Source organism: Oratosquilla oratoria, chromosome 10, assembly GCF_046742065.1.
Source record: "Oratosquilla oratoria isolate Oo_2021 chromosome 10, ASM4674206v1, whole genome shotgun sequence".
Taxonomy (NCBI): Eukaryota; Metazoa; Arthropoda; class Malacostraca; order Stomatopoda; family Squillidae; genus Oratosquilla; species Oratosquilla oratoria.
Window position 1 is genome coordinate 70773525 of NC_134786.1, and position 19563 is coordinate 70793087.

At 39.9% G+C, this 19563-nt stretch overlaps 1 protein-coding gene across 1 annotated transcript in view; it reads right to left on the bottom strand.

The window, feature by feature from the left end:
* The window catches only part of LOC143029293 (uncharacterized), an 86904-nt gene that overhangs the window by 11366 nt on the left and 55975 nt on the right, over nucleotides 1-19563 (bottom strand). Inside the window, exon 3 of the mRNA XM_076192032.1 lies at nucleotides 16734-16808. Within this exon, the coding sequence (XP_076048147.1) occupies nucleotides 16734-16808 (75 nt within the window). The remainder of the gene's footprint in view (nucleotides 1-16733; nucleotides 16809-19563) is intronic.

A 19563-nucleotide genomic window follows, 5' to 3' on the forward strand; every position in this document is an offset into this window, starting at 1 on the left:
CAATAAGCTGATTAGTAACAAACAGTATGAATTTGTGGAGGGGCGTTCGACAGTACTACAAATGATCACGGTCTTGGACAGATGGACTCAGATTTTAGATGAAGGAGGAGCTGTTGATGTTGCATACTGCGATTTCATGAAGGCCTTCGACACTGTCCCCCACAGAAGGCTAGTTGCGAAGATCAAGAGTTATAACATCAGAGGAAACATTTTGTCATGGATAGCAGACTTTCTCAATGATAGAAAACAAAGAGTGATTGTCAATGGAGTTGAGTCAGAATGGAAGGACGTGGTCAGCGGTGTACCTCAGGGATCTGTGTTGGGTCCGCTGTTTGTTTTATATATTAATGACTTGCCAGATTCTGTAATCAACAGCAAATTATTCTTGTATGCAGACGACACTAAAGTATTCAGGAGGATTCATGAAAGCCAGGACTGTGAGAAATTGCAAGAAGATCTCATGAGGATGAGAAGCTGGTCAGAGAAGTGGCTGATGAGATTTCATCCCAAGAAGTGCTGTGTGATGAGAATCGGGAAATCAAATGTGGACAATAGGAAATATTCTATGGAAGAAGAATTGACAGGAATCAAAGTAGAAGGATCTGGGAGTTGTAATTGATGATGAGCTGAAGTTCACAGCACACTTGGCTGAGAAAATCAATAAGGCAAATAGACTAGTTGGGCTAATAAGAAGAACTTTCGTAACATTGAATGAGACCATATTCAAGTCATTATACACTGCACTAGTCCGACCACATTTGGAATACGCTAATCAGGTATGGTGTCCATACAAGAAAAAGGACATTGAGGCTGTGGAAGCAGTTCAAAGAGCAACAAAGTTGGTCCCTAGCCTGAAGGATTTGCCTTACCCTGAACGATTGAGGAAATTAGACCTTCCTACACTATCATACCATAGATCAAGAGGGGACATGATAGAAACCTTTAAAATTGTGAACAATTTATATGATAGTGAAGTGAGCAGGGGATTATTGATTGAACTTGCCGGTTCAGTGACTCGAGGACACACCAGGAGGATCTACAAGCAGCGCCCAAGATTGGACATCAGGAAATTCACTTTCTGCAGTCGTGTTGTGAACAACTGGAATAGTCTTCCTGATCATGTTGTGAATGCAAATTCAGTTGTGAGTTTTGAAAAGAGATTGGATAGTGTATGGAAACATCAAGATCAAATATTCGATTACACAGCTCAAATAAATAACAAACACCTAGACCACAGTGACCACTAGACCCCAGATGACCTAAGTTTTAGTCATTTAGAACCGGAGTCACAGGTTCAATAGCCTCTTCCGGGACCCGTCTATGTCTATTTAATTGGTGACGTCTAAGCAAGATGCTGTAATGACTGTCATTTATTCTATATTATTTGTTTACTTGTTTTGTTATAATTTGTCTGTTTATTATTTGCTTGATTTTCATTTATTTTTATTTATCTGTCAATTTATTATTTACTATTTGTTTATTTACTGTTTGTTTATTATTTAACTATACCTATGCATTTATTTATTTTACTTATTCTTATTTATATTATTATAACTTATATTCATTTATTATCATTATATTTTTTTCACATCCAACCTAGTTATGGACCAAAAGGTCTCCTGTTGGCATGCTCTGCCTTTGTAAATACTTTTCTTGACTCCTGGATGATGGGTCATCCATATATCTTACCCACTGCCCTGGATCAGAAGCATTGCAAACCACACAGCACATCCTCAGCAAGGCAGCTTCATTTAATTGGTGACATCTAAGCAAGATGCTGTAATGACTGTCATTTATCTTATATTATTTGTTTACTTGTTTTGTCTGTTTATTATTTGCTTGATTTTCATTTATCATTATTTATCTGTCAATTTATTATTTCCTATTTACCTGTTTGTTTTTTATTTTACTATACCTATGCATTTATCTATTTTACTTATTTTTATTTATATTATAATTAATATTCATTTTCTTATTATTATTATATTTTTTTTCACATCCAATCCAGTTATGGACCAAAAGGTCTCCTGTTGGCATGCTCTGCCTTTGTAAATACTTTTCTTGGCTCCTGGATGATGGGTCATCCCTGTATCTTGCCCACTGCCCTGGATCAGAAGCATTGCAGAAACACACAGCACATCCTCAGCAAGGCTGCTTCATTTAATTGGTGACCCCCTCTCCATCCCCTCACGCAGAAAAAGAGAAAATGGGGAGAAATCCCTACAGGCCGAGTCAAAATATCATTCACACACCAATGAACCACCATCTGGAGCGGACGTCTGGAGTGAGCTCTGGAGTGCAGTGCTTTTTTCTCTAAGTTGGAGGAAACACCTAGTCTGGTATTGTATGGGAAATGGGGAGCTTTGCTTAACACTCAAGTGACCAAAATGATTTAGAGTAAATCCACTGAGTGGAAAATAACTTAAAATGGAGGAGGATGAAGTCAGGCAAAAATATGGTGAACCAACTAAAAGAAAACTAGATGTAAGCAGGGTTGAATTGTCGTTAGGTGTCATCCCAAAATAAAGCTGTAACATGAAAACGCCTCTACATATCCAAAGGTACGATGAGAATCATGATTTTTCAGGGTTTGCAAGAGAAGGTAGAACACTAGGTAAAGGTACAGATTTAGAAAGGGAGATAAGTTATAAAAATATTCTACGAAATCAAGAGTTTACAGAACTAATAAATGAAATTATAGACCTAAAAGCAGAATACAGAGCAATGTATAGAGTTACAATAAATAGAATGCTGAGACCAACTGAGAGCTTCATGACCTAAAAAGAAATTAAACATAGTTAAAAATTAAAACAAAAGGAAGGAAAATGAAGATATTAACAAAAATGAGGCTTTGAAAAGAGAAGTAAAAGAACAAATACAAGCAGTGATCAAGAATATTGAAGATACCATAAAAGAGACAGATCTTCTAAAAATTAAAAATCAATGGAAAGTAGATCAGTAAAACCAAATTGTAGCATTCAAAGAAATTGTACAACATGATCTGGTTTAATGTCACAAACCCCCAAGTGGAAGAAAATACAAAGGAAACAGTCATTAAAGTAATTAAAGAGAAAGAAAATTGGGTCAGAGGCACAGTTGATAAAAAAAAGTGTATAGTAGTATATGGTATTAAAGAAAAACACAATGTAGCTAAATACTTAAGAGAAAAAGAGGAGAAAGAAATAACAAAAGAAATTCTGAAGTACAAGAGGAGGGGCAAGAGATGGAAAAAGAAATAGAAGTGCATAGCATGGGACTACACTCAAAAGAAAAAAAGACCTCTAAACATTAAACTAAGGTCTCAAATTATGGCGGAAGAAGTACTATACTCATTGCATTGAGAAATGGCCATTAGTGTGGAGCACTGGGAGTCCCCTGTGTTGCCACATATAATTATTTTATAATTTTATTTTATTTTATAATCTTATTTTATATCTTTATAATGTTGCCACATATAATTATATTATAATTTTTTGTCACACACCACCACTGAGGTAAAAATCAAAGCAATGTTTTCTATACAAAGGTTTCGTTTCCTCGAGTCATAGACATGGCATATGAACAAGAGAGAGCGACATTGCCGCTACATCTATTCTCTGGCCCCACCCCCCTCACACTGCATTCAGTGTGAGCTGTGCGGGCCGTGTTATCTGTGGAGATGTGGCAACACCGGGAAATCTCCTAACCCCGCCTTAGCGGTCACTTCTCGTTGCCCTGACTATAACAAAAACAGCAAAGTTGGCAAAGAGTGAAAACTACAAAAAGATATGGATGAAAAAAGGAAATGAGCAATGAGGAAAAAGACAGAGAAAAGACACAAAAAATGAAGCAAATGAAGAAAATGAGAGAAGAACAAGAGACGGAAAAGAACAAGTTTTTTTTTGGAGAGTGCTGGACTTGAGGCTGAAAAAATGATATATATATATAAAAAGGAAACAGAGGAACCAGAAAACAAGGAGGAAAAAGAAAGAAAAAAATGAAAAGTAACATATAATATACTGTACATGGCATGATTTCAGGATTAAATTCATTAAACGATTATCTGGAAGAGGAAAAACCAGATATAATGGGAACTGTGGAAATGAAATTAAAAAATCCACTGCCACCAAAGAGGCAAAGAGGGGAGCAGATGTGAAATGGGGTAAGAGTATGACAGAAAATTTTGAAAGTAATAAAAAGATGTTTTGAAAAGATTTTAAAAGAGGAAAAGGAGACAAATCAACTATAGAAGAAAAGGTAAAAGGTGCAGATGGAAAGATGGTAATGGAAGAGAAGGCAGTAATAGGAAGATGGACAGAGTATTTTAGGGAGTTGCTAAATGTGAAGGAGGATAGTGAGGGAAAGGTTGCAGTGGGAAGAAAATTACAGTGATGAGTGAGTACAATGGAGAATAAAGAAAGATGAATTGAAGGCAGCTGTTAAGATGATGAGAGCAGGTAAGGCACCTGGGATGGATGCTATGCAGAATGTCTGAAGAAAGGAGGTACAGTGATGTGGACTAGCTGGTGACGTTATTTAATGCTTGTTTAAGAGAGGGTAGAGTGCTGGAGGACTGCCTGTATAGTTCCACTTTACAAGGGAAAAGGGGAAAAGTATGAGTGTAGTAGTATGAGAGGGATCAGCTTGTTAAGTGTAGTTGTTGTTGTTGTTGTCGTTCCCTAGACTGTCTGTCCGAGCAGTCCCGTCTCCCCAAGGAATGCCACAGCCGAAACTGGGTTTTCCCACAAATCCTTTATAGAGTGTATGTTGTGTTGTTTGCGTGCATGATTGTGTATAATGCAGTCTTCCATTATGTGTTGTATGGTGTGGGGTGAAGTGTTACATCCTGGGCAGCTGTTCACAACACGGTCGTCCAGCCTCTTCTGGTAGCTTAGAAGTGCTGGGTGGTGACCGCATCGCAGTCTGGCCAAGTGGACTCTGTCCTTACGTGGGAGAGAGGATTCAGAAGGGTGGATATCAGGGGGTCTGGCATGCAGCAGTGTGTTGTCTTTCAGTGTGTTAATGGAGCGGTGAGTGATATGATTATGAATATGTTTCCGGAGGCTGGTATTTGGTGGTTGTGGAGGAAGAGAAGAGAGTATCTGTGTGTAATAAAGGTCTTTGGGTGTAGTTCTAATGTTTCATGGTGTGTGTGGGTGTACTGCTATGTAGTGTAACGGGTGTGATGTGTTTGTGGTGGCTGCAGCAAGTGTTTGTGTGCCTCTCATGTCGAGGTGGTCCTTGACTTTGAGGACTTTTGTTTCATGGTGTAAATGGTCTGTAGGTGATGTATTTGTGCAGCCTGTAATTGTTTTTAGGGCTTTGTTTTGTATGATTTGAAGGGTGTTGTGGTGTGTCTCACTGAGATTAGGAGCCCATGCAGGACTCGCATAATTCATCACTGAGCGTATGCATTGTTTGTAAATTGTTATATTAGTTTCTTTGTTTTGTCCAAATGTTGTTCCAGTGATTGACTTAAGTGCGTTAAGTCTAGGTGTGCATTTGTTTTTTATGTTTGTGAGGTGTTGTTTGAAAGACATGGATGTATCGTATGTTACACCAAGAATTTTCGGTGTGTTTGTGTGTGGTATTAGAGTGTTGTTGATGTAGAGATGAGGTATGTATTTGTGTTGTTGTTGTTGTTGTCGTTCCCTAGACTGTCTGTCCGAGCAGTCCCGTCTCCCCAAGGAAGGCCACAGCCGAGACTGGGTTTTCCCACAAATCCTTTATAGAGTGTATGTTGTGTTGTTTGCGTGCATGATTGTGTATAATGCAGTCTTCCATTATGTGTTGTATGGTATGGGGTGAAGTGTTACATCCTGGGCAGCTGTCCTCCAGCACTCTACCCTCTCTTAAACAAGCATTAAATAACGTCACCAGCTAGTCCACATCACTGTACATCTTTTGTCCAGCCGGTGAGAAGTGTTGCTGCAGATTTGGTTGGAGCCACCCTGAGTCTGCCCGTGATGAACCACGTGTCGAGTGTGTCAAGGTAAGGCTGGATTATTTCTGCAGCTTTGTCTGTGTTACGATGTGTGCATGTGATTGTTATGTCGTCTGCGCAGGAAGAGATTTGCATTTCTGAGGTGTCCGGCGTGGGCAAGTCATGCATGTATAGATTAAACAATGTGGGGGATAGAACTGAGCCCTGCGGTACTCCGTTCTTAATGTTTCTGATGTGGGATGATTGGCCATTATATGACACATGAGCATTCCTGCCTGCCAGATAATTGGCTAGCCATCTTTTGGTGTTATTGTGCATGTCTGTGTTATATATTTTATTTGTTAGGTTGTGGCGGGGGATAGCATCAAAAGCTTTACTAATGTCCAATGTTATAAGAAGTGTTCTGTGGTGGGGCCTATCTGAACTGATGCCATCAAAAACTCCCCGTGTGAGGTCCGTCAGAAGAGCGTTTGTGGAGTGCAGCGGCCCAAAACCGCGTTGTGAGTCAGCAAGGGGAACATATGGTGTGACAAGTTCAAGTATTAGGCGTTCAATGACTTTAGAGGGGGTGCAGAGAAGCGCGATTGGGCGGTGCGATGCTGGGATTGTTGGGTCTTTGCTCGGTTTTGGAATGGTGATCATTTTACCATGCTTCCAGATGTCGGGTATAGTGTTGTGTGAATAGCTGTAGTTTGCAATGTTTGTGAGTGCGTGTATACCTTGTGGTCCAATGTGGTGTTGTTGTTGTTGTTGTTGTCGTTCCCTTGACTGTCTGTCCGAGCAGTCCCGTCTCCCCAAGGAATGCCACAGCCGAAACTGGGTTTTCCCACAAATCCTTTATAGAGTGTATGTTGTGTTGTTTGCATGCATGATTGTGTATAATGCAGTCTTCCATTCTGTGTTGTATGGTATGAGGTGAAGTGTTACATCCTGGGCAGCTGTTCAAAATGCAGTCATCCAGCCTCTTCTGGTAGATTAGAAGTGCTGGGTGTGGCCACACCGCAGTCTGGCCAGGTGGACTCTGTCCTTTCGTGGGAGAGAGGATTCAGAAGGGTGGATATCAGAGGGTCTGGCATGCAGCAGTGTGTTGTCTTTCAGTGTGTTAATGGAGCGGTGAGTGATATGATTATGAATATGTTTCCAGAGGCTGATATTTGGTGGTTGTGGAGGAAGAGAAGACAGTATCTGTGTGTGATACAGGTCTTTGGGTGTTGTTTTAATGTTTCTTGGTGTGTGTGGGTGTTCTGCTATGTAGTGTAGCGGGTGTGATGTGTTTGTGGTGGCTGCAGCAAGTGTTTGTGTGCCTCTCATGTCGAGGTGGTCCTTGACTTTGAGGACTTTTGTTTCATGGTGTAAATGGTCTGTAGGTGTTGTATTTGTGCAGCTTGTAATTGTTTTTAGGGCTTTGTTTTGTATGATTTGAAGGGTGTTGTGGTGTGTCTCACTGAGATTAGGAGCCCATGCAGGACTCGCATAATTCATCACTGAGTGTATGCATTGTTTGTATATTGTTGTATTAGTTTCTTTGTTTTGTCCAAATGTTGTTCCAGTGATTGACTTAAGTGCGTTAAGTCTAGGTGTGCATTTGTTTTTTTATGTTTGTGATGTGTTGTTTGAAAGACATGGATGTATCGTATGTTACACCAAGAATTTTTGGTGTGTTTGTGTGTGGTATTAGTGTTGTTGATGTAGAGATGAGGTATGTATTTGTGTTCTTTTGTCCAGTTGGTGAGAAGTGTTGCTGTAGATTTGGTTGGAGCTATTTTGAGTCTGTTTGTGATGAACCATGTGTTGAGTGTATCAAGGTATGGCTGGATTATTTCTGCAGCTTTGTCTGTGTTACGATGTGTGCATGTGATTGTTATGTCGTCTGCGTAGGAAGAGATTTGTATTTCTGAGGTGGCTGGAGTGGGTAAGTCATGCATGTATAGATCAAAGAGCGTGGGGGATAGAACAGAACCCTGTGGTACTCCATTCTTAATGTTTCTGATGTGTGATGATTGGCCATTATATGACACGTAAGCATTCCTACCTACCAGATAATTGGCCAGTCATCTTTTGGTGTTATTGTGCATGTCTGTGTTATATATTTTATTTGTTAGGTTGTAGCGGGGGATAGCATCAAAAGCTTTACTAATGTCTAATGTTATAAGAAGTGTTCTGTGGTGGGCCTATCTGAATTGATGCCATCTAGAATTCTTTGTGTGAGGTTTATCAGAAGAGTGTTTGTGGAGTGTAGTGGCCTAAAACCGTATTGTGAGTCAGCAAGGGGAATATGTGGTGTGACAAGTTTAAGTATTAGGCGTTCAATGACTTTAGAGGGGTGCAGAAAAGTGTGATTGGGCGGTGCGATTTTGGGATTGTTGGGTCTTTGTTCGGTTTTGGAATGGTGATTATTTTACCATGCTTCCAGATGTTGGGTATAGTGTTGTGTGAATAGCTGTAGTTTGCAATGTTTGTGAGTGCGTGTACACCTTGTGGTCCAATGTGTTTTAGGTGGATGTTACTTATGTTATCAGGGCCACAGGCAGATGAGTGCTTGAGATTATGTATTATGTGTTTTGTCTGACTGTCTATGAAGGGTGTATAGTCTGAGTCTGTGAGAAAGTCTTTCCTACGTCGAATAGTGAGTCGGTCATCAGGGTGAGAAGTGAGATGACTTGTCTGTGCAAAATGATTTATGAGTGTGTTTGTTTGTTGTTTGTTTGAGGGTAGATTGTCTGTTGTTGTGATTATTGCTGCGTGAGAGTGTGTTGTATTACTGTTGGATAGTGTAATGCTGTTGAGTGTTTTGTACAATTTGCTGGTGTTTGTTTTGTGATCAAGTGTATTGATAAAGTTTTGCCAATTTTGTGTTTTTTGTTCGTGTATTTCATTGGCAATCACAGTGTTTAGTGTTTGTATTTGGTCTGCTATGTTTTGAGGGATAGGTGTGGGGGTATTGTGTTTAAGTGTGTCTCGTTGTCTGATGAGGCCTTGGATTTCTGGTGTGAAGTTGGGGTTGTGTGATTTTCTGTTGCCAGTTAAGTGTAGTTGGGAAGGCTTATGGGAAGGTCTTGATTGAAATGATTAGGAAAGGAAAAGAGGGAGTAATTGGTGAAGAACAGTGTGGGTTTAGGACAGATAGGGGTTGCGTAGATCAGATTTTTGTGGTAAGACAGATATGTGAGAAAGCTATAGGAAAAGGCAAGGATGTTTTTTTTGGCTTTTATGGATCTGGAAAAGGCTTATGACAGGTTAGTCAGGAAGGCACGGTGGGAGATATTGCAGATATATGGGATAGGAGGAAAGCTGTTAAGAGCAGTCAAGAGTTTTTACAAGAGCAGTAGAGCTTGTGTTAGGATTAGAAATGGAGAGAGAGTGATTTGAGGTGGGACTTCATCATGTACATGTTATGTCACCCTGGATGTTCAATTTATACATGGATGGGGTGGTGTGTGAGGTAAATGCAAGAGGAGTGGGTCAGGGATTGGAGATGGTTAAAGAAAATGGAGAAAAGTGGGAGATAATCCAGTTGTTTGCTGATGACACTGTGCTTGTAGCAGGATCAGAGGAGGGATTGAGGAAGTTAGTGACAGAGTTTGGGAAGGTGTGCGAAAGAAGAAAGTTGAAGATAAATGTGGGTAAAAGTAAGGTGATGAGATGTACATGGGGAGAAAGAGGCAGTAGACCGTGAGTATTAAGGGAGAGAGACTGGAGGAAGTGGGTAGTTTTAGATACTTGGGTGCGAAAATTGCAGGAAAGGGAGAAGTGGAGGTGGAGGTAGAATGTAGATTAAGAGAAGAAAGTAAATGCCTTGGAGGATTAAAAAGTGTAATGAGGAGGACATTTGGGAATGGATGCTAAGTGGAGTTTGTATGAAGGAGTGATTGTGCCAACAGCACTGTATGGGGCAGAAACATGGAACATAAGAGAGGAAGAGAGAAGGAGTTTGAATGTGTTTGAGATGAGGTGTATGAGAAGTATGATAGGGGTTACTAGGCTAGATAGAGTGAGAAATGAGGAGGTGAGGAGGAGAATGGGGGTGGAAAGGGAACTGGGAGATAGGGTTGATGAAAGAGTATTGGGATGGTTTGGACACATGGAAAGAATGGGTGAAGAAAGACTAGTAAAAGAGTTGTGGAAAGCAGAGTTGGAAGAAGCGAACATGAGGGGTCAACCTAGGATGAGATGAATGGATGGGGTAAAAGGGGCATTGGGAAAGAGGGGAATGTCTGTTGAGGAAGGACAGAAGAGGACAGAAGATAGGGGTGAATGGAGAATGGTTGTGTATGAATGATGCTGTGATGCATGAGGGGGAGTGGGTGGGGGATAGGGGGTGAGGGAGTATGTATGAGAAATAAATTGATGCAGCCCAAAGGGATTTCTCCCCTTCTCTTTTTCTGCATGAGGGGACAGAGAGGGGGGTCACTGACTTAATGAAGTGGCCTTGCTGTGGATATGCTGTGTTTTGCAGCACTCCTTCTGACCCAGGGCAGTGGACAAGATGTAGGGATGACCCGTCATCTAGAAGGTGCCAAGATAAGAGTGAGGGAAGAGGCTAGAGGGGAGTGGAGTATGTAGATGGAATGGGTGGGAGTGGTTTTTATGCCTTTGTTTTGTTGTTGTTGTTTTTTTAGCTACCTCCCTTGCAAGGGGGAAAAAGCCTTTGGTATATGTACTACCAAATACTGTTAGACAAAGTTTCTGTAATCACTGGATTAGAAATAGAGGAAAAGCAGGGTGGAGGAGTCATGTTTTTGACTAAGAAAAGCTTTTGTGACAAAGATCATAAAAGGTAATAATAATGTGGAATTAATATAAAAGATGAAAATAGTGACATGAAAAGAATAAAAATTATAGTGATATGTACCCCTGAAAACACATTCTTGGAGAGTGACCATTCCAAAATATTGGAAGACACAAGCCATACATTAAATGAAATACTGAAAGGAGGAAACTTAGCAATTATGGAGGACTTAACTCTAATGAGGAGATGACAGTGAAAGGTGGAAAGGACCATTGGGGAAACATACTACTGGACATGATCATTGAATCCACAATGATTCAATAGGTAAAAGAGAATACCAGATACAGAAATAAGGAAGACCCTTTGAGACTAGACTTAATATTTATGTCAGAGGCTGAAATTGTGGATAGAATGGAATACAAGACACCAATTACAAACAAAGGATAACAAAGGCGGAGCATGCCAAATGGAGACCTTTAGGTCCATATCTAGGTCGGATGCAGAAAAAATGTAATAATAATAAATAAATCAAAGAAAAATCAATAAAAATCATAATAATATAAATGATAAATAAATAAATGCATAAGTGTAGTTAAATAATAAACAAACAATAGTAAATAATAGTAAATTGACAGATAACTAATAATAAATCAATATCAAGCAATATCAAACAAACAATAACAAACAAATAATATAAAATAAATAGCTGTCATTACAGCATCTTGCTTAGATATTTATCTAAACAAATCTTACAAGCTTTAAAATGAACTACATTACACTGCCTCTCCAGGAAGTTTGTTCCATTCATTTACTACATGGTAGGCAAAGTTGTTTCTACCCACTTCCGTATTAAATCTATTTCCTGACAGTTTGAGTCCATTATTTCTTGTTGGATTCTCATTCAGATGTGAAAATTTTGTCACTTTTGATGCTGTCAATTCCCTTTAGAATCTTAAAGACCTGTATCAAGTCACCTCTGAGTCCACATTTTTTTAGGGAAAACAGATTCATGTTTTAGTCCATTTTTGTATGATTTATTTTTTATATTTGGAATCAGTTTTGTGGCTTGCCATTGCACTTTTTCCAATCTGTCAATGTCTCTAATGAGATTCGGTGACCACACGGAAACAGCATATTCCATATATGAACGAACTAACGATTTATCTAGCTTGCTAATGATAGATGAACTTTTGAGGTCAAAAGATCATGTAATCAGTCCTAGAATCTTGTTTGCTTTCTCAGATGAATGACCACATACTACTTAAACTCAATCTAAAAGAGGAAAATCTGGGAAAAAATAGAAAAATAGAAAAGGAAGACTAATGTATAACAAACAGATTTTGGGAAACTCAGAAATTTCATTCAAAAAGTGAATTGGGAAAACCTCTTTAATGAAGAAACACAGGTGGAAGAGAAATGGATGGTATTAAAAGAAATCTATAATGAAGGAGTGGATAAATATGTACCAAAACATACATACATATACCAAAGGATTATTTCCCCCTTATAAGGGAGGTAGCCAAAAACCAAAGGCATAAAAACCACTCCCACCCATTCCAACCATATTACACTCCACTCCACTCCACCCTCTTCCCTCCCTCTTATCTTGGCACCTCCTGGATGACGGGTCATCCCTGCATCCTGTCCACTGCCCTGGGTCAAAACCAGTGTCACAAGATACAGCACATCCACAGCAAGGCACCTTCATTAAATCAGTGACCCCCCCCCTCTCTGTCCCCTCATGCATTAAAGGAGAAGGGGAGAAATCCCTTTGGGCTATGTCAAATTTTCTCACACATACTCCATCACCCCCTATCCCCCATCCATTCAACCTCATACATCACAACATCATCCATATACAACCATTCTCCATTCACCCCTGTCTTCTGTCCTTTCTCGTCCTTCCTCAACAGACATTCCCCTCTTTCCCAATGCCTCTTTTACCCCATCCATCCATCCATCTCATCCTAGGTCGCCCCCTCATGTTCACGCCTTCCACACCTCTTTTACTAGTCTTTCTTCACTCATTCTTTCCATGTGTCCAAACCATCCCAATACTCTTTCATCAACCCTATCTTCCAGCTCCCTTTCCACCCCCATTCTCCTCCTCACCTCCTCATTTCTCACTCTATCTAGACTAGTAACCCCTATCATACTTCTCAGACACTTCATCTCAAACAAATTCAAATTCCTTCTCTCTTCCTCTCTTATGTTCCATGTTTCTGCCCCATACAGTGCTGTTGGTACAATCACTCCTTCATACAATCTCCTCTTAGCATCCATTCCCAAATATATATTTTTCATTACACTTTTCTAATCCCCCAAGGCATTTACGTCTCTCGATTTACATTCTACCTCTACCTCCACTCCTCCCTTTCGTGCCACCTTCGCACCCAAGTATTTAAAACTAACCAATTTCTCCAGTCTCTCCTTCTTAATACTCACTTCCAGTCTGCTGCCACTTTCACTCCTTGTACATTTCATCACCTTACTTTTACCCACAATTATCTTCAATTTCCTTCTTTTACACACTTTCCCAAACTGTCACTAACTTCCTCAATCCCTCCTCTGATCTTGCTACAAGCGCAGTGTTGTCCACAAACAACAATTTGTTTATCTCCCACTTTTCTCCATTTTCTTTAACATCTCCAATCCCTGACCCACCACCCTTGCATTTACCTCTCGCACCACCCCATCCATGTATAAATTGAACATCCAGGGTGACTTAACACATCCCTGACAAAGTCCCACCTTTACCTTAAACTACTCACTCTCTCCATTTCTAATCCTGACACATACTCTACTACTCTCGTAAAGTCCTGAGAGCTCCTAAAAGCTTTCCTCCTATCCCATATATCTGCAATACCTCCCACAGTGCCTTCCTGTCTATCCTGTCATAAGCCTTTTCCAAATCCATAAAAGCCCAAAAGACATCCTTACCTTTTCCTATAGCTTGCTCACATATCTGTCTTACCACAAAAATCTAATCTACGCAACATCTTCCTGTCCTAAACCCACTCTGTTCCTCTCCTAATCCTCTCAATCAAGACCCTTCCATAAACCTTCCCAACTACACTTAATAAGCTAATCCCTCTGAGACTACAACACTCACACTTGTCCCCTTTTCCCTTGTTAAGTGGAACTATGCAGGCAGTCCTCCAGCACTCTACCCTCTCTTAAACAAACATTAAATAACCTCACCAGCCAGTCCACCATCACTGTACCTCCTTTTTTCAGACATTCTGCATGGCATCCATCCAGACCAGGTGTCTTACCCGCTCTCATCATCTTAACAACTACCCTCACTTCACCCTTCCTTATTTCTCCTCCATTTTCCTCACTCAGCACTGTCATTTTCTTAGCACCTCTTACTACAACTACCTTTCCCTCTCTATCCTCCTCACATCATGATAGTTTGTCCTTCATTGACATTACAACCTGATGTAATATTTTGTCCTCTACCAACATTATATCCTAAAATGATATTTTGTCCTACATTGACATATTACTCTACATTATTGCTATGTCCTACTCTGTTATCCCCGATACACTTCATTTCCCCTTCCCTTTGAGTTTTTACCCCCAAAAAAGGAACTAGTTCATTACAAACTCCAACAATGCGGTTTGTAAGAAACATATTTGCATTTGCGAGAAAGGTGGATCTCATCAGAAGCATGAAGGTCATGATGCCTGGAAAAGAGATACCAAGGATCAAGAAAGTGGTATCCCAGTTGCATGCATAATTGTGATATCCTCTCATTGATCCCTATGGCTCTACTGTTTCAACACGAGCCAGGATAGATCCTCGGATGGTTCCCACAGACTATATTACAACTCCTACACTCCTTCATCTCCTGAAGGAGGACCTTGTAATTCCAAACAAGTTCCTCTGATCTCACCCTACCCACATCATTACTGCCCATATGAACAATCGTAATCATGTTTGTCCACCTTTGCTCCATGATGGTCTGGGTACAATCAGTGATCCCAAGGCCCAGTTGACACACAAGCTTGCAACGTCATTTAGTCTTCTGCAGGATGTTGTAGCCTCACACCATGGAGTCCCCCACCAACAAGAACTCCTGATTTTCAGCCACCTCATCTTCCAGCAGAGCAAAACGATTGGCTAGAGCTAGCAGGACCCCACAGAGTGCAACTCATGGCAGTGGCAGAAGTGGAAGAGGTGGAATGCTCTTTGGGTTGTGGGGAGGATTCCCTCTTCTCATGGAGCGCACTCTTGAGAAGACGAATTTCCTCCTCACATATCCTGAGACAGTCCTACAGGTTCACACAACCTTCACAAGCCACTTTACTCCTCCTTTGGCAATATCAACAGCAAAGAGAAAATATAAGTAAAAAAAAAATGGTCACTAAATAAACTAAATGCATGAAGCTTACTCTGCTTACCTTATAATATTAATCCTACCTTTGAAGTACAGTAACAGACTACTGTTTTGATTCTAAATTACTAGAACACTACATTTTATCTTATACCTGTAACTGTATAATGTTATACACATACAATTACAAAAACATAACACAATCACTTATCACTATTCAAAGATACAAACTTAACAAGAAGTAATAAACTTAACAAGAGGTATTCGCCAGCTGGTGCCTCAGCAGCAAACGAGTAGACTCTAGTTCACTAGCTAAGGTCTCGGAGCAGACCGAGTTACTTCCTACTTGCTGCCACCCACTTCCATTGTACATCTCACCATCTTACTTTCACCCACATTTACCTTAAATTTTCTCCTATCATACCTTACCAAACTCCACCACTAAATGCCTTAGACCCTTCTCTGATCTTGCCACAAATCCAGTGTCATCAGCAAACAGCAACTGGCTCACCTCTCACTTCCCTCCACTATAATGACCTCCAAACTCCTGCCAATCACCTTCACATTTACCTCCCATACCATTCCATGTACACACTGAACAGCCATGGTGACATGACAAAGTTCAGATGCAGCCCTACCTTACCTTAAACCACTTGCTCTCTCCATTTCCAATCCCAACACAAGCTCTATTATTCTCATAAAAATTCTTGACTGCCCTTAGCAGCTTTCCCCCAATCAATATCTGCAATAGCTCCCACAATGCCTTCCTGTCTACCCTGTCATATGCCTTTTCCAAATCCAAAAAGGCCTAAAAACATCCTTACCTTTTGCCAAAACCTTCTCAAAAACCTGCTTCACCACAAAAATTTAATCCACACATTCTCTACCTTTCCAAAACCCACACTGCTCCTCACCAATTATACTCTCTGTTCCTCTCCTAATCCTCTCAATTTGAACCCTCTCATAAACCTTTCCAATTACACTCATTAAACTGATCCCTCTAAAATTACTGTATTCACATTTGTCTCCTTTTCCTTTGTAAAGCAGAACTTTACAAGCACTTCTCCAGTCCTCTGGCACTCTTTACTCCATTAGATACACATTAAAAAACCTCACTAGCAAATCCACTGTAACTGTACCTCCCTTTTTCATACACTCTGAATAACACTCATCCAATTCAGGTGCCTTTCCAGCTCTCATTATTTTCAAAGTTCCTTGTACCTCTATCTTTTTCTATATTTCTTCCATTTTTCTCTCCCATAACAGTCATTTTCTTAGCTCCTCCCAATGCCACAATCAATAAATTCCTATCCTCCTCCACATTCAACAACTTTGTAAAATGATTTACTTATTTTCCCTTACCACCTTCACTTCCATTAACATCTGTCCATCTGCAACTTTATCCTTTTTCTCTCTGCCTGACTCACCCCCACTGTACTCTCTTCACTCCCTTCTAAAACATCTTTTTATTCTTTTAAAAAAAATTGTCATACTTTAACATCTACTCTCCTCTTTGCCTCTTTTATGTTTTGCTTTTCCTCTCTTTTCCTTGTACCTCTCATATGTTTCCAGTCTTACTTTGCAACCAATCAACATAAGCTCACTTCTTCCCTTCTAATACTGCCTTCACCTCATCATACCACCACTCACTACTCTTCCTTCTATTCCCTCTCATGTAGGAAAATACATATAAAGTGTACATGTAAACTTATCTGAAACCATCAATGACATTATTACTCACCAATGTAAAAATTTCCTTTCTCTCAGTGTCTTTATTTTCTGTCTTCACTACAGTAATTCTGGGCTCTACTTTCACCTGCAAAGTAAAAATTCTTTGAATATATAAAAACACTAAAACTTTCCACATTTTATAACTCTATACAGGCACCAATAGTGGAAACCTGCATGTGGTGGTTCTGGAAGACAAATGTTAGAAAGAGTCACCTCATATTTTCATCTTTAAATTTCACCAACACGTTCAACTCCATCTGGTCCTAGACAAAAATCAAAAATAAAATTAAAAATAATGGTACTTCTCAATGAGTCAATGGAGATAATCTTTAACTTTTTAAGAAATGAATATCTCTCCTGCTGAATAGATTTACATGATATTGGCTAAAATAAAGCTCTTTGATACAAGAACATTTATCAACACATTAAACCTTTGCCTAGAACCAACAATGGTTGCCTGCACACCAGACATGGGCATGATTATGATTACTTACATACATATACCAAAGGCTTTTTCCCCCTACATGGGGGGTAGCCAAAAAGAAAAAGGCATAGAAACCACTCCCACCCATTTCATTTCCTATATATTTCACTCCCCTCCACCCTCCTATTTTGGCACATCCTGGATGATGGGCCATCCCTGCATCCTGTCCACTGCCCTGGGTCAGAAGCAGTGTCGCAAGACACAGCACATCCACAGCAAGGCCACTTCATAAATTTGGTGACCCACCTCTCCATCCCCTCATGCAGAAAAGGAGAAGACGGGGAGAAATCCCTTCAGGCTGCGTCAAAATTTTTCTCATACATACTTCCTCACCCCCCCATCCCCCACCCACTCCCCCTCATGCATCACAGCCTCCCATTCACCCCTATCTTCTGTCCTCTCCCATCCTTCCTCCATCAACATTCCTCTCTTTTGTAAAGCCCCTTTCACCCCATCTATCCATCTAATCCTAGGATGCCCCTTCATATTCACTCCTTCCACCTCTGCCTTCCACACTTCTTTTACTAATCTTTTTTCACTCATTCTTTCCATGTGTCCAAACCATCCTAATACTCTTTCATCAACCCTATCTCCCAGTTCCCTTTCCACCCCTGTTCTCCTCCTCACCTCATTTCTCATTCTATCCAGCCTAGTAACCCCTATCATACTTCTCAGACATTTCATCTCAAACACATTCAAACTCCTTCTCTCTTCCTCTCTTATGCTCCATGTCTCTGCCCTGTACAATGCTGTTGACACAACCACTCCTTCATATAACCTCCTCTTAGCATCCATTCCCAGATGTCTATTCTCATTACAGTTTTCAATCCACCAAGGCATTTACTCGCTTCTCTCAATCTACATTCTACCTCCACCCCAACTCCTCCCTTTCCTGTCACATTTGCACCCAAGTATCTACAACTATCCACTTCCTCCAGTCTTTCACCCTTAATGCTCACTTCCAACCTGCTGTCACTCTCTCCCCTTGTACATCTCATCACCTTACTTTTACCCACATTTATCATCATTTATCTTATATGATTACTTCGTTTATCTTATATGATTACCAATCAAAAAAATCATATTCCATGGCTGTGATTACATAACCATAATCAAAAATCATAAAATTTGTGTAACCATAATCAAAATCTACTCTGCAGTGATAATCATAATCAAATCATAATCAATTTCTTTTAATAATAATCATTAATTAAAATGTGATTGTGATTATTTATTTGCAATTTCCATGAAACCTTACTTTCAGGTCAAAGCATGTTTTGAAAGCATTGACACCATCTCACGTTTTTACTTGCTTGTCTACCATGATAAGGGAAGGTAGGGTAAAGTGGACCACTGGTGCAAAGTGAACCACTGCCTTTCCCACCAATGATACAGCAGGTGCAACATCTTTCGGTAACAATGTAAATTGCCCATGAGCTTTGGTACTGAAAAAATAAAAAAAATAATAAAAAAAAAATCTGAAGGGATCTAAGTTCAGATTTTTGTAATATTTGCAACTTAGATACCTTTGCGGTTTTAGCAAGTTCTTTGTTGGGATAATTTCTAAAGAACAGTGGTAATATTGCTAATGTAAGCAGAGCTGTTGTGAGAAATGAGAATACCTAGCCACAAGGCTATATAATAAACCCAAGATTTTCACAAAACTTTGTGGGCTTGTCATTTATGCTAACATGAAACTGCTCTGAGATTTTTTTTTCCTTTTTATTCGCAATAGTTTTTGAGATATGAGGTTATGATATGGCAATGCTAGGAAAATCCGTGTACAAAGATTACATGTGCAAAAGTAACAGACGGAGAACAAGCAATGCTTCAAGTAAAGTAATTCCATGCATTTGCAGACTGAGTGCTGAGCTTGAACTACTGTCACAGACATACAAGTCAAACATGATCACCACTTTCAAAAGCTCAATTGAGAAAAGATTGAAGATCTATGAATACATGGAGATGTTTCAGCTGGCTTCACTCCTAGATCCATGGACTGGTGCTCACCAGAAGTCAATTTAATGAAATTCCTATTAAAAACTAAAGTAGGTGAAATCATATCTACTGGCAATAAAGAAAAGGATTCCCTTTAAGAAAATAAGAGGCCCATAGAAAGAAGTGTAAGCTGTTCAGATTCATGACATCATCATCATCGAGCTCTTCCCTTTGCACATTAATATCAACTTTATCACAAATGGAATCCTACTTGAGTCAGCCAACAACAGAGGATGACAGTGATCCCCTTCTCTTTTGGGAACAGAATCAGTCAACATTACCTCAACTAACAATACTGGCTCTCCAATATCTGTGTATCCCAGCATCATCAACTCCAGTTGAGAGACTTTTCTCTATT